General features: G+C 34.6%; 1 protein-coding gene across 13 annotated transcripts in view; it reads right to left on the reverse strand.

The window, feature by feature from the left end:
- Positions 1 to 27,667, reverse strand: part of ATRNL1 (attractin like 1) — a 495,684-nt gene that overhangs the window by 392,274 nt on the left and 75,743 nt on the right. For all 13 annotated transcript variants that reach the window (XR_010832767.1, XR_010832768.1, XR_010832769.1 and 10 more), the window contains exons 9-13: positions 20,245 to 20,428; positions 17,603 to 17,757; positions 5,764 to 5,848; positions 3,719 to 3,927; positions 1,199 to 1,317 (exon numbers count right to left, since the gene is read on the reverse strand). Coding sequence is in view for 9 of the 13 variants with exons in the window: in XM_013174611.3 (XP_013030065.3) it covers positions 1,199 to 1,317; positions 3,719 to 3,927; positions 5,764 to 5,848; positions 17,603 to 17,757; positions 20,245 to 20,428 (752 nt within the window). In the remaining 4 variants the exon portion in view is untranslated. The remainder of the gene's footprint in view (positions 1 to 1,198; positions 1,318 to 3,718; positions 3,928 to 5,763; positions 5,849 to 17,602; positions 17,758 to 20,244; positions 20,429 to 27,667) is intronic.

Here is a 27,667-nt window from a genome sequence, read left to right on the forward strand (position 1 = left end):
TAAAACAGCCAGTGCTCCACATTTCTCAGGGATGAAGACAGTCTGCTCCTTAGCAACTATTCCTTGCTTAAGAGTTGAAAGCCATGGCTTGAAAATTGGCACTTAACACATTATGCTGTGTTAGGAAAGGAAGAGCCCTTGTAGATTACAAAGGAAACTAACCATCAGAGCCTGGAATATGAAATCACACTGGCAGACAGTTATAATATGGCTGCTGATGAATTTACTTCTGCATTGCTTTTATTAGCAGTGACTGTCTACAAACGCCAGTGACTGGAGCTGGCTCTACTCACTCTGAATGGGCAAGCTTTGTGTCAGAGTCAATCCAACTCACACCTTAACTTGTCTGTGTGGAGAAAAAGATTTATTTGCATCATATTCAAATTAGAGAGCAAGCCACTTTTCCTAGTGGAAGCACATAAAGAAAGGATTTTGAACTCCAGTACAGGTGGTGTCTGGAACTAGCAGAAAAATATAGGAAACAGATTTTATCACGCTAAAAAAAAAATATTACAAGCTTCTCAAAAATCAAATGAACAAGCAGGAGATGCAGCAGATGGTGGAGAACAAAGTATAAAGCATGGTTGTAAGCAACTTTAAAAAAATATATATATAAAGTTCTTTAAATCTGTAGGTATATGTTCCTTATGTTTACACAGATCAGAACAATCTTATCAAATCATCACAAACTGCTTGGTCTCATGTTGACAAAGGCTCATACTCCTTTAATAAAATGATAAGCAACTTTATGACAAATAAAAACATTTGTGTGATGATCAGTGATCTGAACATCAGAACTAGAAAGACTGACCTGGTTTTGTTTGATAGGAAAAAAATAAAAAAAAAACTGCCACACTTCATCTGATTCCAGACTTTCTGCCTGCATACTGTATGCAGCTCATAATAACTCAGGAACATTCCAAATGTCATTAATTAGGAGATAATAGTATTTGTCTTGAGAGATATACAGAGGGCTAACACTACCATAATTTTTTTTTTCCTGGAATGGATGTCTTTGCTGTAGTCCAACTCTGCCCTCTGCAAGATTTTCACTGCAAAAGCCAGGCAAATGTGATTATGTTCAAAATAAGGTACTATTAATCTACTATTCCACTTTCATTTGGTGTAACAGGCCTCTGGTTTAGCTAGGAAAAAACTACAACATTAATAACATGATCATAGACTTGCAGAGACTCACCATGCTACAGTTACTGTTTGCTGAAATGCACTTCTTGTCGTCACACCATTGGCACCCGTTTGTATTGGCAGTACAGCTTGCACAGTCTGCGTATCGGTAACATCTGTCATCTGCAACAACTGTAATACAAATGAAAGTCACAAAGAAACATCACGCTGAAGGAGAATAGTACCACATTTTAAACACTTGCTTAGAGTATCTTCTGTTATATCCTTTATTTGAACTGTAGCCATTAATTATTACTCTTTTAAAAATTCCTCCAGTAACAACCACATTTGAAGGTTCATAAGTCTCAGATAAACTGGAGGAATAGTTACTGATTTGTAGCATGTAAGCACTTTTAGGACAGTGTATAAATTCAGTTTGTCAGAAAGTTTCTTAAATTATTGATTGTTCACTGCTTTAATACAGAAGGAAGTTTTTCTTCAGATGTGGATTTTCGATAAAAATATAGATCACTATGCAAGAAGGCAATGGTAAAAGTTGTAAATAAAATATCTAAGATGGTTATTAGGAACTCACAAATATTTAAGTCTTCCTAAATTAATTTATAAACCTAATAAAGGTTGGAAATTTAGAGAGTTCTACCCTTTCTGTAGAAAAAAAAATCTTGGAGGAAAAGGTTCATGGTAAATACTTAACACTTTTAAGACTTGGACTAAAATGTATGTTATTTACAAGAGTTTGAAACACAGAAATGCTTACTTCTGTTAAAAGGAAGTTAAAAATTGCGAAATCACCGCGACCCAACCAGGAGAAGTCCTACCACCTCCTACACTGATTACTGTCTTTAACACTTCTACAGTTATGCAGAGGTCTTGGGATCATACAAGTTTAAAAGATTCCTTCGCCAGGGAAGGCTTGTTGTACAAGAATTGATCTTTTACAAACCAACTAACGTTTCTGCTTATCTTTTAATATCATCGATTTCTCACATGATGCTCTCAGGTAACACTTGAGCCAAGTGGTGTAAAAGAATATAAAGAAGAGTTGGCTTTTGGCAGAACATTACCACCTGAAACTGCAAGGATTCAAGGATTTGACAGCATCAAAGCAGCGATGTCCATTTAGCAAGGATTTTGACAGGTCCACATAGTTTCTTCAGAACTGCAATTCTCAATACCTTGTCTCTTGTATGTATCTTCCATTTTGGAAACTGGGCTAACCTTTTTTATTTTGTTCAGCCTGACTTCATTTTATTTCCTTAAATCAGCCTTTTTTTTTTTTTTTTTTTTTTTTAGGAAAATAAGATCCGCTTTCATCTGTATTATTTCTGAATTAATAGTCTTAAGATTCATCTTTTCATAAGGAGCTGAAACTTTCCAGATTCAAGATCTCCTAATATTATGAAACAGTACAAAAGCAGTTCATCAGGAAACTACCCAGATAAACTTTTTGTTATATAACGCACCCTTTTTCAAAGTTTGCAAATTTATATCTTGTTCAGAAATAAATAAAAGCTAACAGAAAAAAAAAAGTCTTGAAGCACTAAAAGCAGAGCTAATAATTTGTTAACAAGCACTGAAAGTAGACTGGCAGTTGACTAATATGGCAGTTTGTACATTTAGGGCACAGCCAAAGTTTGGTTGGTTGATGATTTTGTACTATGCTGCAAGGAAAGATGTGAAGATAAAATTTATGTAGCACTGATACACATTCTGTTCATGTAAGCTAAGAATGACACTTTCACAAGGAAGTTATTTATGATGTGACAAAACCTTAGGAATAAGGTGCTACAGTTATTCGTAATGCTCAATTACTGTTTCAAATAATATGGCTATCACAACCTCACAGCCACACAGAAATTCACCAGGCAAACTTTGACATAGCATAGCAAAGGGCTTCTTTGTCTTAAGTTTGTTTCCAGCTGTATCCATGCTATTTTATGCTACAGAAATATTCCTACTGATATGTAATCTACTTGAAACAGCGATGTCTTCCCTCCTGTTACTGGTATATAGAGACAGAACTATGCAATATGCCTGTAATGCTAGGTATCACCTGCAGGGGCCAGCTGTGCTCTGACCGCTGAATTCTTGGAATTAGAACAAAATGAGGACTTTTATTTATGTGTATATGTGTGTGTGTATGTATGTCCATTCCAGGAATACATCCATTCAAGGTAGAGAAAGAGGAAAACTGATTTGAGACATTACCTCAAAGCCCAAGCTTCAAGTGCTTCGAAAACAATAAGCCAAATTCAATCTAATGTACTTTTATGTAAATTCTTCTCTTTGAACCTTCTTATGTTTTGTATTCCTTATGACCTTATGCTTGTGCTTTTCTGCACCTACTTGAAGAATGTTTATTAAAAATCCCCAAATAACCAAGAGTGTAATGACTGTAGAACTTATTCCCCAGATCTCTTGCATTGGGTATTCTTGGAGAAGAAACATCTAAACAGTCTAGCCCCTATTTCCACCAATTTTTTTTTTCCTGTTTTTATTTCGTCACACCACCCCAACCCCATCTCCTACACTGCATTGCAAATTTGACACTTTAAGACTAGAAATCACTTACCTGTTTTCTTAGGACATTTTGCTCGAAGTATGTTGTTGGCATTTCCAGATTCCCAGGATTCACAATGTTTCTTGTTCCACAGACACCTTATCCCTGGACGAGCATTCTTACACAGCTCTTCATCTCTGAATGCTTCACAGTTCGGAGGCTTGTATACGAGGATGTCATTCAAAAGAACACTTGAAAAGCCTCCAAATATGTACATTGACCTATTAGGAAAAAGCAAGTAAATATAACTTACAGCAGCTATAAATAAATTTTCTTGTTTTCTTTAGCTGTCCTGATAGGTAATAAAAAATAACACATTATTATAAAAAACATTCTTCAGTTCTCTCTAATCAAGACTCTGTCAATGGTTCCATTATGAAGATTGATAAGTTTTTCTATGTAATTCTCCACAGAAGTTTAGATTAACAAAAAAATTGCTCAATGTTAGCTGTGCTGTATGTATTAGACAGTGACACATACCAAACGTCTGGAAAGAAGAAAGAATGGCTATAGAGGAAACAGTACTCATTTTTGGAGTTAGATAATAAGAGAACAGTGGGCAGAAATGGGCTGCAAGAAGTACGAACATTTTTTCTTCAACATTTCCAAGACTGCAAGTAATAATCAGGAGATGGATATTTGGTTTTCTTAGTGGATGTTTGGTATTTTCTTGATGGATATTTGGTATTCTTTGGTACCATTTCCAGCACAGTAACTGCTGACATCAAAGCCAGAATAGACTTGAGACCTTACTCCTTTCCTTCCCTTTAACATTAAGAAAAAACTTGCATATCTGTTGTATACTCTTAAAATAGAATAAATCATATAGTTACCAATAACAGAAACCTTTGGAGAGTATCTCATATTGCATTATTTTCTATCTACATAAAACCCATCTAGAAACATTAAGTTCTAGAAAAGAAACACAAGCATTTTCACTTGAATCTTATTCACTCAAAAACCAAATTTTTCAGAGTATCAGACATAGCTTAGATGTTTTAAAACACAGATCAAAATGTGAAAAACCACCAGATGCTAAAATCTCTCATTCCAAACATTTTCTCTTAATGGTGTAATCTGCTGATTAACTTCAAGTGCTATGCACAGAATTGCAACTTGGTATTATTTTTGTTAAAATCTGTTAAACTCTTATTTGAATTATTATTTATGACCATTATTTCTGACCTAGATATTATTCCTGCATAGAGGACCCATAAATTGCCTTAAATATATACTTAAATCCTAGACTTATACGGATGCTGAATAACTTAGAATGATCCATAGCACACATTATGGGACAGTCATCTGTAGTATTGCAACTGTCAGACATTAAGTCATTTAGCAACCAGAGAAAATTAAAAAAAAAAAAAAAAGCAAACCTGACTAGTTTTCTACAACTTTGCCATCACAAAGGAGACATTTGTCCTACAATTTTATCTTTGTAGGTTGGAGCTGGGGAAGCTGAGAGGCACTAAATCCAGCAAACTCCAGATCCATCTCCTGTTTCTATGCAATGATTTATTGAGCAATTCTACTCATAGCAAATGACATGAAAGCATGCAATAAACTTTATATAGTCTGATGGTTGCAGGCTTCTCCTTTTCCTGCAAGTGGTTGATGATGATTACTATCAGCATCTTCAAAATCTGGCTTTTCCCCCAGTAAGTAAATTTCAGTTACATGTTTTTGACTTTATGATTATAGAAGAACAAGGACTCATAGTATACTCAAAAGAGAAAAATATTTCTCCCATTACACTTAAGTGACAATCATAGTTGGTACTGAATTTCAAATTCACTGTACTTCATAATATTAGGAAACACCTCAGTACACTAAAAAGTTCATATAAAATGCCACTGAACAGGTTCCATAACATGCCGAATTGCTAATTAGCACTACTGATTACTTAAGACATGTAAAGCCACTGCTAAGCACTTTTTCATGTTAATAAATTATACTAGTTATATGTCATTGAGCCATACTTCACATGGAGATAATTGTGGACAGTTTTTCATTCCCAATGATGGTCAGGAAAATTTAAAATATGCTTCATTTACCCATTACTGACAACAGCAGTGTGACCAAATCTGTTGACATCTCGGTGCAGATTAGGTTTTGGTAAAATCTTCCATTCGTCACAAGCTGAAAGTTGAAATGAAAGCATATGGTATTACACAAAATAATCTCAACATTTTCAGAAAAAATACACAAAATTGATTTTTTCAGACACTTTACTGTATTTTAAGTATTAACTAACTTTATTCCCTATGTAGCTGAGTTTAACTGCTTTAATCTGGGAAAGGAGGCTATCTTCTTCCAAAGTTCTTACGTGCTTTTATTAGCTATCAGTCCCACCAACTCTGAAGTACAATTTCTGATTCTGATATGTTTAAAACCATTTCATAGTATTAGCTTCTGTTTTATTTTGTTGTTTATAACTAAGCTTTCTGCAAAATCAGCCAGACTTTCTTTTTTTTTTTTTTTTTCCCCTTAGGTAAACACTAAGCTGCTGTTTTCTACTCCAAGAAACATGCATGCCCTACAGGAATCAACAGGCAGACAAGCTCCCGGGCATACAGTAAGATTGTGTGGAGTACTTCAGGAAACCTCAGACTTTCCAGATTGTTAATGCAATTATCACACAGGTTGATTTTTACTTAGTATTTCTGAATTACTGTATATGATTCTAATGACAACCATATCTAGATAAGGTATACTGTACACTCATCAGCATTTATTTTTTGTTTGTTTAGAATGGAATAATTTACACAAGATATAAATCCAACTGAAAAGGAATATCAGAGACCACGTAGTTCAAGGAAGTCTGCTTACAGTTAAAATAATACTAATTAAAAAGAAATCTTATCACCTCTTCTCTGTCACCCTCAGCTTGAAACAACAAGATATTAGGAAATCTAAGAGGGACAACTTGCAAGTAAGGTCAGTGTTATACAGAACCTAGGTCATAGGTCACTCTGGCTAGACTGATCCCATTCTCATAGCCACTGTCAGAACAGTTCACCTCTTGCTAGAGCTGCTGTTCTGGCACTTCTAAAGCAGAAAACCATTCTGCTCTTTGTCTGTTTAGCGTCCTGTTACAATACCATGCTGAAACAGGTTGGTGGATTTGGCACATGACAGAAGGCAGGAGAGCATAGCTACGGGCAAAACTGCAGTAATAAGCAGCTCAATTGACTTCAGCTTCCACAGAATCACAGCCTGAGCCCATGAAAGTCAGAGCGAGACTGTGGCTGCAATAGATAAATCAATTACATCTTTTTATAAATTGGAAACAGAAACTAAAAGCACATCATTACCAGAGTAATACAGATGGTCCAAACAGCAATAATTTCAACAAGAGATGGTGGACTCTGAATTTAATAGTTTGAAGAAAAAAAGTGTGGAAAGTTGTGTTCACTGTCTTATAGGACCGATAGCTGCCACAACTGCCAGAATCCCTCCCCTTTCTCAACTTCTACCTTCTGTCACTGCTGATATTATCATAATATGATGATATTGTAAATACACTTCAGCTCTCATAACTTCCTTTTGATTTGCTCTACTGAAATAAAACAGTGAAAGTACATATATGACAGAGAGATGGTTTTGAGCCGTTTGCACAGAAGAGATCACAGTAATAGGGGTATTAGAGCACCAATTAACTGTCTATAATAATAAGGTTCAGAAGAAGATGGGAAAATATATAAATATAAAAGTTAAATATAAATATAAAAGATATATATTATATAAATATAAAAGTTGTGTATTCATCATATCTCAGCCTAACACTGGCATTTGATGCCTCTATAGAGTTTCTTGCTGCTATAAGTCATTGTGTGTTAACAGAAGCAGCATGTTTGAGCTCATATGTCAACAATGGTAAAGGAAACATTAAAAAAATACTAAATTTTCATCTGATCTAGGAAAAGCACTGCACATCATTTTTGTATGTGTACAAACATACACAAATATAGAATGTTTCCCGCACTTAGAAAGTTATTTAAGAAAAAAGACGGATTTAACACTGAAAGAAAACCATAAAACCATAATAAAGGCTGGTTTTTCAGATAAGAAATCCTTGAGGGCTGGAAATATAATAACTCCTAGCTTACTGATGGTATTTGTCAAACTGGCAGGTCTTTTCAACAGAGCACAAGAGGAAAGGGGGTGGGAAGCATGTTACAAATAGCCTTCTCTCTTATCTCCTCCTAGCCTTCTCAGTGACTACTGAAGACTGAACAGAGCATTGTACAAGAAAAGTCCATTTGTTGAGCTTTAAATTCCTAATCAGAATTTCTCTGTGCAGGTTGGTTGATGTGAAATACAGATAGTTAACGAACTGGTGTTTCGTTGTTCTTTTTTTTGTTGTTGTTGTGTTTTTTTTTTATATAAAATCAAACAGGATTCATCCATGCCTGTTATCTTCAAGCTTCTGAAGATTTCAGAGTATCTAAATCTCCAGACTTAGTGTACACTGCCAAGAAGAAAGTGACAAATAGCAAACACAGTGTTATTTCCAACATTATTTATCGATATTACAGCCTTCTCTGTGTAGTATTTGTTGCATTAAATCTAATAAGGATGGTAAGTTCTAAGGAATAAACAATAAAATAACCTTCCTCTGCAAAATATCATGTACTCTTACAGTACTATGCAGGTAGTGAGTGGGAGATAAATTCTGTTTACCATTTTGTCTGCGTGTAACGAAGTATAACATATGGCACATAGAAACGTATACTGCTTTTAACAGTAACAGCTATTAAGTAGACAAAGGGATGATAGTTTTTATTCCATATTGGTGAGCAGCATGTGTAGTCAGTGAAAAGTACAAGGAGGAATACAAAGACTTTCCTTCCTGTTGGTAAGGCTTCAACTTCAAGAACAAATTCTACACGTAAAGGAAAAAGATGTGTACTCCTCCTTCGCGTAGATTAAACGGTTGCAAGAGGATACAGAAATGGCACTGAGACTGGATTCACCATTCAACCAAATTGCGTATATGATAAAAGATAAAAGATAAAAGCACCAGAGACTTGCACCACGTTTGAGGCAACCCAGATGATGGTAGCAGAGAGAAAACCTCAGATGAATTTTGCCCTGGAGAACACGCTGCAGGGTACACTCTCCAAAGTGAGAAGCCTCAACACCTACACTTTTTCCAATCACCTACATCTATTTCATGCCTGAATTAAGTTAATAAAGTGCTTTTGAATGCTGTACACGTTTCAGCACCTAACTGTCCACAATTCAAATTCTGATTTACAAAAATCTGAAAACAGCACATCTATAAGCTATTTTTAGAGGTGACTACTCACCTTTTTCATCATCTGATTTCTTGTATGTACTATGGACACCTTTTACTAAGTTATTGTTAATGAACAAAAAAGTCTATGAGAATGACCTGAAAAACCTGACAACTCACTCCCAAAACTACAAAATTTTGTAAGCAATAGAGAAGAGCAAAGAACCAAAATATACCCTTTGCAGAAAACATTATAGAAACTCAGGAAAAAAAAATAATATAGGCACTGAACACAAGAGAAGATGATTTGCATCTCATCTTCATGTTCCTCCCCTACCCAATGCTGCAATCAAGACTGAGCAGCAGCACCATGCCCACTCAGAGCTGGAATCTGACGAGATACTCACACTGTTTCTAATAAAGAACTGAAAGGGCTCATACTTCCAAAATATGATAAAAGAAAAAAAAAAGACTTATTTTATGTAATTTTATAGCAGTTAGAGTAATGACCCGAGATGCAGGAAAAACAGGTTCATTTCCTACCCAATGGGATTTAAACCTACAGCTTTTATCTCCAAAGAAACTGCTCTAACCCGTCAAGCTAGGTTACTCGTCACTACTCCAAGTTAATGCTGTTCCACTGAACAGGAGAGGAAAAAAAAGAAAAAAATTGTCAGAAATAGGCATTGCTCTAGCCGAGCAGCTGGGACAGTCCCTGAAAAAGGGACAGACAGTGTTCTATACTTTATTTACGGAATTATATCTGTATTTCTGAACTGGCAGGCAGGTTTAGTGATAACCTTACCTGTAGCTCCAAATGTAGTAAAAGGTTTATAAAACTGCACACTATACATTTACTTTACCAAATAGTTTCTCAATTTTTATGTTGAAATGCTAGTCCATTGACTCTGCTCAATCCTATGTAACTCAGCAGTGCAGCCTTATGACATGTAGAATCCCATGTCAGATTGGGTGTTCTTTTTATGTATTGCTAAGAACCACTCAGTTTAGTAGATTTATGTTGGGCCACCACTAAGCATTACAAGAAAACCTATTTTTAATATGGGAAACAATATATAATGCATCTTGACAACTTGATATCAAATTAAGTGAATAAAACATCTAAGATCCTTGCCAACAATTTTAATTTCAGTGTACAAGTATTTGTTAAATATTCCATACACTACCCACATTTTTAATTTTAATTCTTTTGCAACTATTTGAAAATACATCATTACGTTATAAACGGGATGAAAATTCTGGGCTAAACTTTGACTCCCAAAATCTATCTAGTATTATTTTAACTATTTTCTATTTCCAAATTTAATGAAAAGGTTTTCTTTTTTCCTTTTTTTTTTTTTTTTTTTTTTTTTTTTTACCATTGGGTATTTATTAACAATCTGCAAAATATTTTTTTCTTTCCACCAAAGCCAAAGAACTTACTAATTACAAAAATAGAATAATTTCATCAGATTAATCAAATTCATGCTGCTGTATTGTAGCCACTATTAGCCTCAGGGACATTACAACATTATACTCCAGAAAACACAGGACTTGTCTTCAAAGTAGACCGCATTGGCCATGCTTCTGTCTTTTCCTTCCTTTTTATTCCTAATAAAACGGCAGCAAGAATTCCTTCCTCTTTTTGCAAGTGAACATCATTTTTAAATGACACAAGAGCTGAAATACAGCAATAGCCAGGAAATTGGTCTTATCAATGCTATAAAGTATTCAAACAACTTCATAAAGGTACAGAAGGAAACTGTACAGAAGAAACTGTACAGAAGGTATATGTATGGGAGAAGGACATTTTTTCCTTGTGTTCAGATTTCAAGGGTCACATCAGGATAACATTTGGTAACCACCCATTTAACCTGCTGTTTAACTAACAAATCTATTTAGAAGAACAAACAAAGGAACAGACAGAGAGGTAAGTGGTGCTTATCTGTTTAGAAACATTTAAGCATCCAGGTTTGGGGAATGAAGAAGCATAATGAAGCAAGATTATCACATGTGTTGGCAGTACATCTTCTGTCGTCAAATAATTCTTTCTTGCTGACAATTTTTTCTCTCATTACAGTTACATGAACTTTGGTAGGAAGGTCAGGAAAACTCTGGTAAAAGCAGAAGCATTACTTTTAGAAAGTAAAGGCACAGTACTTCTGCCTGGTTCTTTTTTGGGGGGAAGGAAGGAAATCCAGACAACTAACCACAACTAAACAAACATCTAAATCACTATGAAAGTTAGGGAGAAGCAGAAAACTCATTTTCCAATTCACTCACACTGAACAATGTTTTTTTTATTATTATTATTCAGATAATAAACTCCTTACTCTCAGCAAACCAGACAGGTAAACACGTTTGAAACAGTGTGAACTGAATTTTAACTATAGATCTAACATGCACAACAGAGTCTACATGGTCTACATGTATAAGAGTGACTCCAAAGCAATATTAACCAAAAAAAAAGTTCCACTATTAAAAGCAGAAATTAGTGCATTATATTATTATGGCTTTGCTTTTCTAATTGTACAGTGATACAGAAGTAATTGCTGCTATGCACTGCACCAGAACTACATTTATGACTTCAGTACTCAGCAACACATAAAACAATCTATGACAGACACCGTTTTTACATTTTCTTTGTGGTAGCTTGTTGATAATCCATTTGTAATTTTGGAAGAAGGGACAACAGTCCAAATATATATTTTTGCATGGAGGAGAAAAAAATCTTATTAGTCATTTAAGTTCACTAGTTTTGTGGATGACAAAGACAAGAGTTAAAAGCAATTTATTTTACAAGCATGTTATGAATAAACAATTCATTTTATTACAAAAATAAAAACGATATGTTTGATTTCAGGTGACATTAAAGTTAATCAATTCTGAATATTTTTTTCCAACAGGTAAAAGGAAGAAGCTTTATATTTTAGAAACAACATTTTTTTTCATAAACTATTGAATTCATGTTATTTACTCAATAATAAACTATCAGCAGAAAACCAGAATGTAATAAGGCCTAAAAAAGAAGCCTTGCAGAGTACATTGTCTTAAGTGTATTCACTCACTGCCCTCTCCCCTAGACACAAGCAATCGTGCAATACAGCTACCACTAGGAGAGGGCATGCGAGCAACTGCCACGTTCCAGTGATTTGGGATTGGGTTTGTTTTGGAATTTTTGTTGTTGGTTTGGTTTTTAATTTTTTTTTTTTTTGAAATTCTCTGTCAGTCATTCTGCCCAAATTTCTAGAGAATCCAGATATGATACTAACTGGCATACATGAAACAAAACAAAAAAAGACCAAATACTTCATACACAGAAACTACAAGAAGTGCCTTAGGCATATAGAAATATCTTTATTAACATTACGATTTGGCCAGGAACTAAAATGAATACCGTTACTTTTCAAAGCACTTTTTTTTTTTTTAATAATATTAATCTCAGTGGTTAGAATCAGTTTAAAATTTTGGTTCTATATGTACAATTAATCAGTTAAAAAAAATCTGCAAACTTTGCAACTAAAACCTCATAAAATACAGTCTAAATGACTTCCTAAACTCTGGTAAGAATAGAAACACAAAAGATTTAAGCTTGGGAGGATGAGATGGTGAGGATAGCTCCTAGATCCACAGTTTTACAGGGAGGGTGGAAGAGCAAATGCTCTTGTTAATCCCCAGCTAATCCCTCAAATATTTAACCTAAAAGTTTAGACTACAGCTTGGGAATTTTTCATCTGCAGTTGAGCTGAAAACAAGTTCTTCAATATACACATGTGCATATATATACACACGTTTTACACAAAGATTTTTTTTTTTTATTTTAAAAAGTCTTTCAACAGCTTCCCCTGGTTGAAAATTGAGCACTCCTTCAGACTATTAAACCCACATGGACACATCTTTCCAAATACCCACCCCCACCACTTACATATTGCTTATATGAGTAATTTTGGCCAACTGCCCCATGTTCCACATTTTTGAGGAAAAAAACGCTATTTCAACTGTTATATTAATTTTGAAAATAAAAATATATTTAGAGAGACAGTATCTTTCCAGTAATGCTAATATCATACAAATATATCAGATTTATTGGATGCATTCATCAACACCGTAACATCAATTATGGTGCAGCACAAGGATGTCAAACACATGATAGGCACTTTAAATCTTCACACCAGATTCACTGACTCAGAATGAAAGTGAAGAAATAGAGCACCTCTCTCTTCAGGCCAAGCCCGTTACAGAGAACAGAGCAAAGTCATATTCTTGCTGCAAACCAGACACAATGTCGGCCCAAAACTGGTTGGTATAGCCTAGAAGATGGAACATCACTCAATATTCACAGTGTATCTTCAGGTATTTCTTGGGACAATACCAGAGAGTTGTGTTACTTTCTCTTGCAGGTACTTCTGTGATTACTAGAATAACAGAAGACTGCTAACAGCAAGAAGAATCCATAATCATTTTCAGCTCATTTAGATTACACTGAAACCCATTTAGTAGCTGATCCAAATATGCTATTTTTACTCAAATTCATGCAAATATATGCAAAAGCATGTCCCCAAATTTTCCTAACTTAAGTAGTAGACCTTGGTCATGAAGAACAAGACACCTTCACAAAGTGGTTTCATCCCATGTATAAATGTTTAACAAATTAAGAACTGCATTGTATGAACTTCTTTTCATTTCAGCCCAGTTATCGAGATACGTAATTACTATACTAACTTCTGCCAAACAATTATAATCTGAAACAAGAGTTGGTCTAGAACATTACACAGTATACAGATCCCAATGGTTCTCTCTCTGACTGAAGTATATCTTATTCTTTACACTTTTTACATAATTAAATTAATAAACGATTCAGAAAACTTCAGGACACTAGCCAGGTAGGCAAACCACACAGGCAAAGTGGTGAATTTGAGGCCATCAGTAGTTGATTCATGTGATTTTGTTCTTGAACACACACACACAGACACATACACAAAGAGAGACCGAGCTAAATAATCGACAACCTTCATACTATGAAGAAAGCATAAGCAAGGCAACAGCAATATTGACATGTGTCACACTTCCTCTCTAGTTCTATTACGTGTTTAAATGAACTTATCTGTGTGGGGTTTAGGCATTGTGAAGAACTTTAAGTCAGCAGTAATTGCCTGCTTTCTATCTATCATGTCTCAGTCTCCTAAAAGATACACAATCCTTATGTTTGTATAGTGCTAAGGAATTGGGAGAACTGGGGATATAGTTCCTAACATAGTTTCTCAACTACATAGCAAAGATAGAAGAACAAGAAAACCAAATTACTTTGAAAGATAAACACCTATTAATAGCAAAGCAACAGTTCAGGCTGATTTTCAGACACGCATCTCAACTTAATTGTCATTTTATGTATGACAACACACAAACTCCTTCGTGTACGTAACTCCTTGATTTCAAAACAGTTGTCACAGAGCACAGATTTTCACAAGTACTACATAGATATTTTATGCCATATACAACTAATAAAGTTCCTTTTTTAACAAAGAAAATTGCTACAAGTATACGTCAAAATGCTGTAACGGAAGAATTGAATAAACACCCTAGTTTCAACACCAAAAGTTATATCCGTAATAAGCAGAATCTTGCAAGTTGATATCCTTCAACTTCCAGCTCTTTTTTATGTATTGAACAGTAGATACAGAAAAGCTGTAAGAAACATCAGCTAAAAAGAACAGGCCAACAAAAGCCTCCAAGACAGCCCTGTCACCACTGGCATGGTTCCTCTTTCAGCATCATGCAGGCAATAACAACACAGTCAGGAGAAAAAGCTCACCAATATGAGGATAATTTCAGGATATTTATGGAGCTGCCAAAGCAACTTGGTGGCAAAGCCCAGAGTTAAGACATCAAAAGAAAACAAAAGCATACCAAAGGCCACACTTCTAAAGCCCATTTTATGCTGCAGACTTCTCATCATACAGTTTTTTTGCTGTTATTTAAGTAAATACATGAAGCAATGTTACGAAAATAAGGGCAGCTTGATTTTTATAGCATCTCCAAATTTGTGTCCTTAGTTAACAAATATATTCAGATGCAGTAAGCGTTTAAAATCACCGAATTCAACTCTTTCTTGGCTCATGACATGTAAGTTTAGCTGTCTAAGCTTACGCATGTAAACTAAGTTCAGTACCTAGAGAACAATGGCTGGCTCCAGAGGAGATGGAAAAAATCATTCTGTCCCAAGCTAGGTGAAACGAATTGTTCTCTGGAGATGCTTATCTCCCTCCACTGACTTCAGCAGGAGTCTAGATTACCAATTGTTATTAGAAACCAGCCTTTTAGGCAGCTAAACTTAACTGAGATGAATGTCTCCAAATAGTTATTTCACATTAATATGAAAAACAGTAAGCATTTCCATGGATAATAAAAAGCTGAAGCAAACTATCCATAAAACTATGTCACATATAATAAGAGATATAATCAAAAGTATTCCATAGCCCAACTTGAACATAAATAGTATAGGCTATATCTCTAGGATTCAGCTGGTTCCCAGACGGCACCCATTTTTTACAAGATGCAGCACAACACTCCATCATTTGCAAGGTATCTAGGAAACGTGATACTGATAACATAGTATATTTTGTCTTCCAAGCTTTGTTCAAAAGCTCATGATACATGTAAAATTCTGAAATATACTCATTCTACATTTATCTAATTCTTAATAAAATAAATATTCACTATTTTCTGTAAATGTCTGTATCTAACGTGTACCATGAGTCTGTGTGTTTAATTTGGCCAAATGAATAATACAGAAGATTAAGCTTGTATCAAATCAATCTTCATGGATTTATAATATTTTTTTTTTTAAGAGTAATTACTACATCTGTTTCTTTTGTACTTCACCAGCTTGATAATGCATGGAAAATGAGACTTGTAAGAAAACAAAAATACCATATTAAATATTGTAATCAACTAGAAAAACAGATATATCATTGAACCTTAAGAAGAGTGTACTACATTTTCATGATGTAGAATGAAAATGCCCTGCTGTGTGAAAGTCCAAAACACACACTTATTCAGATCCTTGGACTCATACTCTCAAGACCACTTTAAATACATAAACGTATAGCAATAAGTACTATTATCCTTTAAAATGAAGGGGGGAAGCTCTGTTTCATTCAAAAATAAAACCAGATGTAAACTGAAATTGAGGCAAAAATCAATAGCTCACACCACCAGATACCTACAAGAAACTATGGAGTATGCAATACAGGGATACAGTCAAAAAAAATGAGCTGTACTGAAAAGGCTTTATGCGCTTGCTTAGTGAACCATCAGGAAGTAGCACATATGTTCCACGTGATAAATTTACCAATTATTTTCTTATGCACCATAAGAAATAACATTCTTATGAACACATGCAGAACGGTTGATAGATACACAAACCCATAAAGAGGCATCAACTACTCCTATAAAAAGGATCATGTCTCACCCTTTGTTACAACTATAGCCAGGCAATAAACAATTGCCAAAAGGAGATGCCATCGCTACCCACGTTATTCTCAACAGGACCATGCACAAGTATTTCCCAAGCTGCTCTAACATTTCCCAATTTTTAGTTCCCTGGGTGAAATTTACTTTTGAAGCTTCAGTCAGTGGGAATGAAGCCTGTATTCTAACATTTGTACTGCATACTAGTAGCTTTGGTAGTTCAGAAAACTGAACGTCTTGCATCTCAAAACTAAGAAATCACAAGTAGCTTAGCCACTTTCATTGCACTGTTGTCCATGGAAACAAAGCTCATCCTTAACATAACAGTGCAAAAGCATCCTATAGTTCTATTATCACCCTGATTCACTTAATGTAGTTATCCCATTAGTCTGTACTGGGGAGTTGCCCCCATAACTCCACTCCCACTCAGCAAGACTGCTCATTCTAGATTGTGGGTGAGGTATTGTTCCAACTGAAACAGACATTTATCAAGCCACTCATCCTGATCAAATAATGCTTTTTCAGTCTCAAAGGTAGGAAGCTTAATTAATATTCTCATCTGAAATGTATGGGGATGGAAGCTGGTGAGAGCAACTTGTCAGAGGAAGATATCCAGAAAAATCCACGCATCTCCACTATCATCCCCAACGTGTCTCCCTATCTCTCATTTTCAATCATGGCACTCCAATATAAGCACTAAGCAACATGTTTTCCAAACTCCCCTCAATTCCAAACCTTTTAAGGAACTTCTCAAATGTTACTTGGGTGAAAACATGTTCTTAATGTTCCATCATTGTCCTTCATTAGTACTCCGTAGGTATTAGGTATGAAGAATAAACCAACACTTGATATTTATAAGCACTAGACTGTCCTTTCAACACATTTCAAAAACAGTGAAATGCATTAACTTCCACAACTCATTTAATAATATCTGTAATTCATAAGAGAACATGATCTTTTTTTTTTAATGTGCTTAATTTTAGCTAGTACACTTTGTCCCACAAATCAAAACCTTAAGACTTTTATGAAACAAAATGGTCTGGCTTTAATTTTACAGTATAATTTTTAAATAACTTTGAGGTGTTTGTGATCAAGACATTAAAAGAGCATGCTAGCTGGACTTGAGAAAACAATGCTATGTTGTTTAAAATTCAAATGACCAAAAACAGAGTACAAATACATACCTACGTCATATGCAAGAAAGTCAGCAGAAAAGCACTTCGCACCATTACTCAGGGAAGTATCATTATGAGTATTCCCACCAAAAATGAGCATAGCTCCATTGATTAAGACAGCTGAATGAAGATACCTTGCAAAACCACTCTCTTTCAAAATAGTCCTGCAAAGTATAAGAAAAAAGTAATATATATTAACATGCAAAAAACTATATATTCACACATACACCAAGAAAGTTTATAGATGGAAACATTCATGGATGGAAAAAATATATAATACAATGGAAATTAAAGCTATATTCAGTAAATATGATAAAATACATTCATTGTTTTTAATATTATTAATTCATTTATAATATATTTAGTATTCCTTTGAAAAAGAATTGCATTTAAAATCAGTGACAACCTCACTATAGTTTTCTTCGCATGTCTTTTGCTTTACCCTGTTTCTATAGCTCCTACCTTCTAATTTACATTAATTGCTATATACTAGGCTCTGTATTGATTGTCCAGCCCTGCAACTGTTTACAAATACTTGTCTTAGTGACTAAAGGCCTAAAGAGTTTGTACACTGTCTTGGAGGAAGACAAGGATTCTGCTCTCCATAGGGGCTATATTAGCAATCCCCACAGTTATTTCAGCTACTCAGTTTTCTACTTTAATCGTGCTGTCCCAGTCCCGGTTCCCCCATACAGATCTTTTCTATAGATTCCTTTCCATTTTTGCATATTGTTTGCTCCTACTGATATCAGTCACATTTTCCCCAAGATTCAACAGAAGTGTAATATGGATCGAGTTCGTTAATTCGAACACAATTTTCACTATTTGTAATAAAAGCATCACTGATGAGAGCAACCTTCAGAACTCTCCAACACATAACAACCTTACGCAAATCATGCATCTCAGCACACTTTACACTGAATTCCTAATTTATGCACGTATACGTATATTTGCAAACATTAGTTCTGGTTAACTATATTAATGCCAAGTGTTGCATTTAGCTGCATGATGTTATAATGGCAATAGAAATACCCAGAAGTAAGTAGGTGCTTCCACAGTTTCAAGCCATTATCTAAGCTCAACACAACACTGCTCCCCATTACCAACTGCAACATTATGCAAATAATGCAAAGCCATGCAGGTATTACAAGCACTGTAATTCTTCATGATGTATTAGAAACAATGTTCACACTAGGAAACAACACACTGCCCCCCCCCCCCATCTTAAGAAAAAAAGCTTATGTTTAATTAATATGGAGAAATGAAAACCCATGCACCACTGAATAAAACAAGCAACCAGACTTGACTGCCAAGACCATAGAACAACCTATGAACCTCAGCCACATCAGACAGAGGAGAGAAATAGAGACAGTGAGCACAAACAAATGCATGCATGAAAACAACAAAAAAAAAAGGGCATATGTGCATTTGAAATCAGTTGCGATACTATCTCTGCCTTGTGCACTGCCCCACCAGTGATGCATTCAGGCTCAGCTGCCTCAGCGAACATTTTGAATACTGACTATAAGCTCACTGATACAGGAAGCAAAGATTTCGTTCCTATGTAATAGTGTCTTTGTCCCATCCCCTCAACCAGTTTTCAGTCCCATAGTAGGACTTTCAGTGAAGGAATATTCATGGAACAAATACAACTTAAACTCTTTACGAGCTGTGCAGAATGCCACATTAGTGTAAGTATAGAAGCATTCATCATAAGTTATTAAAGTAATAATGAATAATAATATTCAAATAACTTATTTTATTGTTGAATAGACTTTCAAAGGATACAATATCGCTTTGATCCATGAATATAGTAAGAGAGTGTTAAAATTCTAGCGATTTAAAAATATATAAAAGTAACCAAAAAAATTTAATGCTTCCAGCTACCATGAACTAGTGGCATTCAAAATAGCCTCAGTGAAATCAAACCCACATATTTCTAACAGGCTGATCTGGGAGCAAGTCTTGTGTGCTTTAAGTTAAGTCATTAGCGCTCAAGGCAAACACTCAATTGCAAGACTACAATGTTCTAAGTAAGAGATCTTGATCTCAAGTCATCTTTAAGGTAAGAAATAAAAAAAAAAACTTAAGGTCAGCTTGCATATATAACACATATGGAGCATTCGCAAGTTAAAAGAAATTGATGGACAAGGAACTGAGAAAAATAAAAATGCCAGAAAATGAATCACTAGGTTCCCTATTCAGTCAAAGAATTTTTTCTCTTTTCCTTCAGATAATTTTGTGAAAAATAACTTTCCGTAGTTCTTGGAGTTCTCTACTTATTTACATAACTTGTACATGAATGTGCATTAGCCGTACACTCATATCATGTGGTAGCAGCACATGTACTGTTTCTGCATGGTGGTTATGTCTGAATAGGACAATCTTTTCTTAATTTATATGCATATATTTAGAATATATGCAAAGCTTTCTCCCTACCGTTGCTTTGGTGTGTAGCTCCATTAATCCACTGGCTCAAAGCCTAATCCCTTGCTGCCATTCTTTCATTTTGTTGCAGAGAACGTACTGTTCTGCAACATGCAAAGGACACGGAGGCTCCTACGTGACTTTTACTAGAAGCTTCCTTTATGCTTATGGGTTTTTATAGAGTGAGAAATAACTTAGTTTCCCCTATTACAAATCTGACTTACCATGTTCTAGTATTAACTTCATATTTGTAAAGATCATCAACCAATCCGTATTTATTACCAGGTAATGCTTTGTATCCACCATGGACATAAACAGATTTTGTCAGTTCATCATAGACGCTAGTATGGCCATATCCACCTTGTACAATTGCTCCTTTCGTTTCTGGTACAAGCCAAGAATTTGACCCTGGAAAAAATGTACAAAAGACATCGGTTTCAGGCTTACTATTACTAGAACACCACACTGGACATTCTAAGTATGCAGGATAATTTTCAGTCTAATTCTAAAAACAGCAATAACTAGCGACCCATTTTAAGTAATTTTACACCAACGTATCAAATATCTGCAATTGGATACTATTATTAGACTGCTATAAGCTATCCTTAATTAAATCACAAACACATGGTTGTTACAGGTACCAGGCAGCATCTCATACTCTCCCCAAATGCTCAGTTCAGCACACACACACACACAAAAAAAAGAGATCAAATTTTTTGGAAAATATGAAACAAGAAGTTAAGATTCATTATCTTTTAACCATAATTTAGTCCCACCAGAGATGGCCCATGAGAATTAAGCACTCCAGCTGTATGAGGAACACCTGTACTCAGTTGTGAGGAAACCAGGTGGAGAAGCCTGGCAGTAATTGAACTGCTGTGATTTGTGAGCTCACAAACATTTAAAAGAAGTTAGCTCTAAGTGTACATGGATACAGACACTTTGCTGGGGAATTGTAAAACGACTAAGCCGAAATCAGTCTCTAACTACTGTTTATTAGTTATTTAACTGCAAATACTCACCTGCTGGACACTCACAAAAGGATTTGATAGTAGCTTTTTAAACTGGCATTTAAGTCTACCTTTTACGTAACATCATTAATAATTGCAGAGACAACAAATAAAACCATTCACAAAAGCTGTTACAAGTGAAGACTAAAACACAATAGGAAAATATTTTGCTATAGCATTGAAAAAGGTAGAGAGATTGAATAACTTCTTGTTGCCTATGGCCCTGAAATCTTCTTCCCCCCACCACCTTGCCAGACGATGTTAGGAGCCACACAAAGAGCAAGCCAGGAGATAGGTATTCTTGGAGTAGCCAGCCTATTCAAAAGACCGTATGATAAAGAGGAAGCCAATTCTACACATGTAAAATGGAAAAAATAATTTGCTTACAGCCTCTTGAAGATTATGCCAGAAGAATACAAAATGTGGACAAGGACTTCCCAAATGGCATAGTCTTTTCCCAATTCTTAGCCTAAATTGGCTGCCTTTATAAAGTTACTTATCCAAGTGTAGCACACAACACCGTACATCCTGCTTCATCTGAGAGTTTAAATTCCTTTTCAATTTTTATCTGATATTATGTAGGCAGTTTAAGATTACCTCTTTATCCTAAGTCTTCTGTTCAGTGAAAAGACTTGCAACTTTCCAGTTATTACAGTTGCTATACTACTTTCATTAAACAGTTTCCTGGCACTGCTTCTATAAGCAAGTTACATTTTTTCAGTAACAAAATAAAATTCTATGAAATGCAAGAGAGCACTTTTATTCCTAAATGCTTATATCAAATTATAAAGTATGGATTGAACTGGAAGATATGTGCTGATTTTTTCATGTATGTATAAATGAACATATTTGTGTAATACACTAGTTATATCTGATACCATACATTTACATTATTAATATGTACTGCAATGTAACTTCTATTTTATTCCAATCTTCATTTTGGATGTTATCAAGCTATTAAGAACTGCAATTCTGAACACAAATCAACAAATTTAAGCCAATAACACTGCATTTTACATACGTATTACCTTGTCAACAAGTAGGGTTACTTGAAACAATTTACATACGGAGGTTGGTGAGGAGTCAACCTGCTGATATACCTTCCTATCAGCAATTCCATCCTTATTTTTTGATTTAAATACCAGTCCAAAAGATCAGCATATATGCTTTTCAGAGAAAAACTACTACTACTACACACTGTCAACATCATCATCAGTTTATTTACATAAAATAGTTTGCATTCACATCTGACTGGTTCACATAACACCTAGAACATTTTCACAGTAAAAATTGCATATTGAATACTCTCCGTGACTTGCACAGAAACATGAATAGCTGTTCCTTCCTGTATATTTAAACAAAAAATAGTATGGATAACTAAATTTGAGAAAGGTCCAGTGGCATCCTTCTGTCAAAAGGAGTATTACAGTTTCTGCTTCTTTCTAAAATTTAGTTGAACTATCTGAACTTTCACTTTGAAAACTGCAAAGCAGATATGCAGGTTTGATCTCTTTTGTGCTTCTTCAGCATCTTGAATACTGAACCATTCAGTACAGAAAATAGTTTCTTAAACAATTCTGGCTGAATTTAAAAACATTGCTACGCAGCATACGATCTGATCTTTTTTTTTTATACTACTCATCAACATGGATCTTCACTTTTTTTTTTTAAACACAAACATCCAATCATCAAATGCATTTTCATAACTCTCCTCATACTCAAAACTCAAACACATCCCACTCTTTTGAACATTGGGTCAGTGGAAATGCTTGGTTGACCAAACTGATCATGCAAAATTCTGCAAACTCAACAGCCTGAAAATCCTCATTCGCCTAGAACTAGCAAGATTACTACTCCGATTCAATTTATACTTTAAATACAAAAGAAGCTGGTGTGTGTGTTAATTTCCCAGATATCAATTTTGTACATCTAATGGACAGTGCAAAACTTATAATTTTTCAAAATCACAGAAAAAGTAATTCCAGTAATAAGGGCTTCTAAATTTGATTTTTGATTTGAATCTTTATAATAAACATGACATTTCTCCATCAACATCTGGGGAATTTTCAAGAGATCTACCACAGTTTCTCTTTCAATGCTCAGACAAGTCATTACAATAACTTCAGATATTTAAATCTGTCAGACATTAAACAGATAGATATGGCTATGTGCTGAAAAAAGCGGCCAGAATATTGCAAAAAGAATTAAACTTTTATGTCCAGTTTTGTACAACCATTTCCAGGAGTCTTATGAAGCAAAAGAATAAAGAATTTTCACGTACTATAGCTGGACATATGACTCCATTCCAAAATTTTGATGAACACAGTGAATGAAACTGGAGATCTAGAAGCAAGCACTTTAAACAAATCTGGCTACATATGAATAAAAAACAACAAAATTTAGTGCTGACAGTAGGAGGCGTAGTGCTGAAAGCAGAAGGAGGAGAGAGGAAGGAGAGAGGAAATGGGGGCCTTAACCTGGCCTCAGTAACATGCCAAGGTTTAGAACAAAGTTTTTGTTGTTGTTCTTTTTCCAAAAAAAAAAAAAAAAAGAAAAAAGAAATGTTAAAAATAATGGCAAACTGGACAATCTAAATGTACCAAACCGGTTACATCATATTTAAAAAACAATTACCTACAAAAGAAAGCATAGGTGGTTTCAATAACTGGACTTCAGTAATGTCCTTATACAGCGCCACAACGAGAAATTAGTAACTAAGCCATTATAACAGAAGGTGACTTGGGCACCAGGGAAGAAGCAATGCACAACGTTCAGAGGTGCTGGAATTACTAACCAACCTTCTAAAGGATCAGAATTAGTGCATTTTACAGCACTCACAAATTTAAAATATGGTAATTGAAAAAAAAAATTAGACATCAATTCAAAAAAGCAGCAGAATGACATTCAGAATGAATTGATGATCTTGGCTATCAGAAAAGGAAAAAAAAAAGATCAAAATTCAACAATACATTGAAGATATTGAGCACTGGGATTAATAACAGGAGCTTCTATGAAACTGAAGCTCATCAGTTGATGATGACAGAGAAGAATGAGTAGGTGCACTGCTTCATCAGAGAAAGTCTATGAGCCATTAATGGCTTTCTAAAGGTAGCAGTACAAATGTCGTTTTACCACATACCAAGTGAGGTGTTCCCAATAAAGCAAGACTAAGGTTACTTAGCCAGGCATTGGTGAAATCGCACTTAGAATATCCCACAGGCTTTTCTAATCATCCACATTCAAGAAAGGTGAACTCCTTGTGCAAAGGCTGCAGAGATGAACTATTAGAATGAGAGAGATGATATTGCCTTAATTAGGCTAGCAAAAATGAGGATTGGTATCCATAAATATTATTCAAAGGGCATTCCAGGAAGAGAGATGAGCTGCTTACATTAAGCAATATATCATCCAGAAAACAAACGAACGTAAACCAGCCATTGATAAAAGCTTGGCTATGATTTAGATGATATGCAGTGTCTAAAATTTTAAGCCCTGAAATAATTTTCCAGTAATGTTGTGAACAAAACCCAAACTGTTTAAGATTAATCCTCATCTATTTTATAGGGAGTTATAAAAAGTGGTGTTTACATTAAAAAGCACTGGTTTTGATGGCCAAGGTGATACGTTCCAGCCCTTTACTCAGAGCAAATTAATCACACCCAAAGATGTAACACCATTCCATCAAAGAATGCAAATCCAGAGAACTTCAAAACAAAAACTAATTCTTTCTTAATGCTTTCCTTTTTTTTTCCTAGTTATTTTTTTCATATAAGACTAGAGTGTTCACGTTCAAAAAAAAAAAAGGCAAATTTGAGCAATAATCATTTTATCATTTAAAAACAAATAATTGAAATAGTATTTGAGGATAACTAAAGGTGCTTCTAAACAGATGTTTAGAAGAAGTTATTTGCAGTAGTATATCTAGCAGAAGTCAAAGCAAAGGTAGATACATTGGCCTGACTCATTCTTAACACATTAAAACCTTTGAACAGATTAAGTAAAAAGCACAAAATTTCCAAGAAGCTATTCAGTGTCCCATCTTCATTTAATTACAGTGACAATAAACTATAAAATTTTTCCTTGCAATTAAGCAGTTCATGCTAACTTACTAAAAATAGGAAGTACACATTACATCATAGGGCCATTTCTTTTAACTTCAAAGAAATATTTTTAAATCAAAAGCAACCTAAAACCTACTTCTAAAGTCATAAAAAAAATAGCCTAAAAACTGGAGCGATATGTTGCTGATCCAAACAAATTTCTATCTTCTAAAGAATAAAATAAAAATCACAGTAGGTTATTCAGAGGTTTCATAATGTATAAGGAGCTTTTATAAACTATAGTTAAAACAAAACACCATTGAGATTCACCTTGAGACTCACACTGTAATTCTCAGAAGGTTTATGAGGTATTGCTAACCTAAAGAGAAATAAATTTCCCTAGGGAGTAACCCAGAAAAGCTTTATGGTTCAAGTTCGTAAAATCAGTCACATAATTCCCATACTGAGATTTATGGTTTCCTCAAAAGTCCCAACTCCAGTCACAGCAAAAAAGGACAACAGGAAGCTCCTTTGTTACTGCAATAACCATCATACCCTTAGAGTAGTAATTAATTCCTGTGCATTCACATGGTTAAAGTCTATCTGCAAACCATGTCTGATTTTTACAAGATTTAGTTGACTTGGATAGAAATTACTTTCTTTACTAATCTGACACACATGAGAAAAATTTTGAGACTATGCATGCATACAATTTACATGCCTTGTTAATAGAACCGCATACCTATGGGAAAAGCTAAAAAAGTTCTGTGTGTTTCTTGACTCAAAGCCTGTGGAAATCAGGGTCACAGTAACTAAAGAAGGCTTTAGCAACACAATTCCATATATTAAGATTATGAAAGTTCATTAACAAGACTGGATCACTAGCAGTTTCATTTCCTATGAATCAAAGAGAAAATTTTGCACAATGCCTCCTTTCAGTAGGCAACTGGTAAAAGCTTTAAAAATACTCTTCATTAAAATTAAAAGCCATGGCTAATAGCATTTAGAAAGAATAAAACAGTACATTTTGAAATGTTAATGCAACGTATTTTTGAAAGGAAAACAAAAAGGGACTAATTTTTCTTTCTATAATATCAGAAGAGCTTTATTCTAAGAAGTTTTCTTTCCAATTCAGGTGGGTTCACAGCAGTACTTATATCATTTCCCATACCTTTTACATTTGGATTCTGAGCTGCTGAATTCCCTAGAAACTTGTCATTCATAGTCCAAACCGCTATCTGGAATTTCACAGTTAAAAATGATCCTACAACTGCACAGTTGTGGATAAATGCTGCAGCTGACAGAATTCAGGAAAGTTTACCACAAAATTCATTTGTGGGTTTTAGGACAAGGGAGACAATGAGGTAAAATGAAACTGCAATAATTTGGCTTGTTTTTGTGTGTGTGTGAGTGTATTTTGTTGTTGTTTTAAATATATGCGTTTTTGCAGTCTGTTTTACTAATCCTCCACCAATAGAGCTATTTTAAAACTTATTCAACAAGTTGTATATTTCAACCATAAGGACAGCAATAAAATATCCCAGACAGAGAAACTTTTACATTGCAAAGTGAATCACATATTCCTCAACCTTCTTATTTTCCTTCCATTATTAAACTATCCATAATAAGTAAGAACAATATTGGTATTTCTTCTACACACTAAATAATAAACATATGGAGAAGCAAATTATCCAAAGTTCAAGTATGCACTAAACTGAATGAGCATGCAGAAAACTAGAAATTGTTCTTTGTTGTTGTTCTTCCTTAACAAGTCTTCAAGAAAAGGCCTCCTCTCTGATAGTTTAAAAACAAACTACAACAACAAAACAACAACAAAAAAATCCTTTCAAAACTTTTTTCAAAAAAGCTGGCCTTTGATACTTAATAAACCTTAAAATACTGTTGTGTAACATCATTGTTAAGATGAGAGATTTTTAGTAGGTTCATGGAGCTTAACCAAATTTTTCTACAGGGAAAAAACACATTATTGTGCTTTTCCTTTTATTCCCATTCTCTTTCTTCAATATCACTACAAACTTTCAACGCTACCATCAAAGTTAATTCTAGGAAACATAAGAACCCTCTAAGTTTTGAAGGTACTTCCCCATCCCATGAATCTGCTCGAACAGGGTCTACACAGGTGTACACACACATACAAATGCAAGCAAGTAAATAGAAACTACTTGAAAGGCATTTATTATGTCTTAATATAAAAATATTACTTTGAAATTTTGTATGTATGCATGCCGTTATTGCTTAAATAACTGTAAGAGCCTCGGATCAATTCTACAGAAAACAAGGACTGAAAAAAGACATCATTATTTGATTTAGTGAGTATATAAATATTCCTAAAGATGCATTAAGAAGGTTTATTTTCAAGATCACGCTATTAAAAGTATATCTTAGAAGTATCACGTATAAGATAAAATGTCTTGGTCTATTTAATTCTAACATTTTTAGATCACCCATAAGAAAAGCTTGCTATGGTGCAAGGGGAATTCCAGACAGACATGATGGTTATTTACAAAAATTGGTCTTAATTTTCTTTTATTTCTTCTAGTCGCAACAAGTATACACTTCAGAGAAAAGCCTACACA

The sequence above is a fragment of the Anser cygnoides genome, chromosome 7 (genome assembly GCF_040182565.1).
Source record: "Anser cygnoides isolate HZ-2024a breed goose chromosome 7, Taihu_goose_T2T_genome, whole genome shotgun sequence".
In the NCBI taxonomy this organism is placed as follows: Eukaryota; Metazoa; Chordata; class Aves; order Anseriformes; family Anatidae; genus Anser; species Anser cygnoides.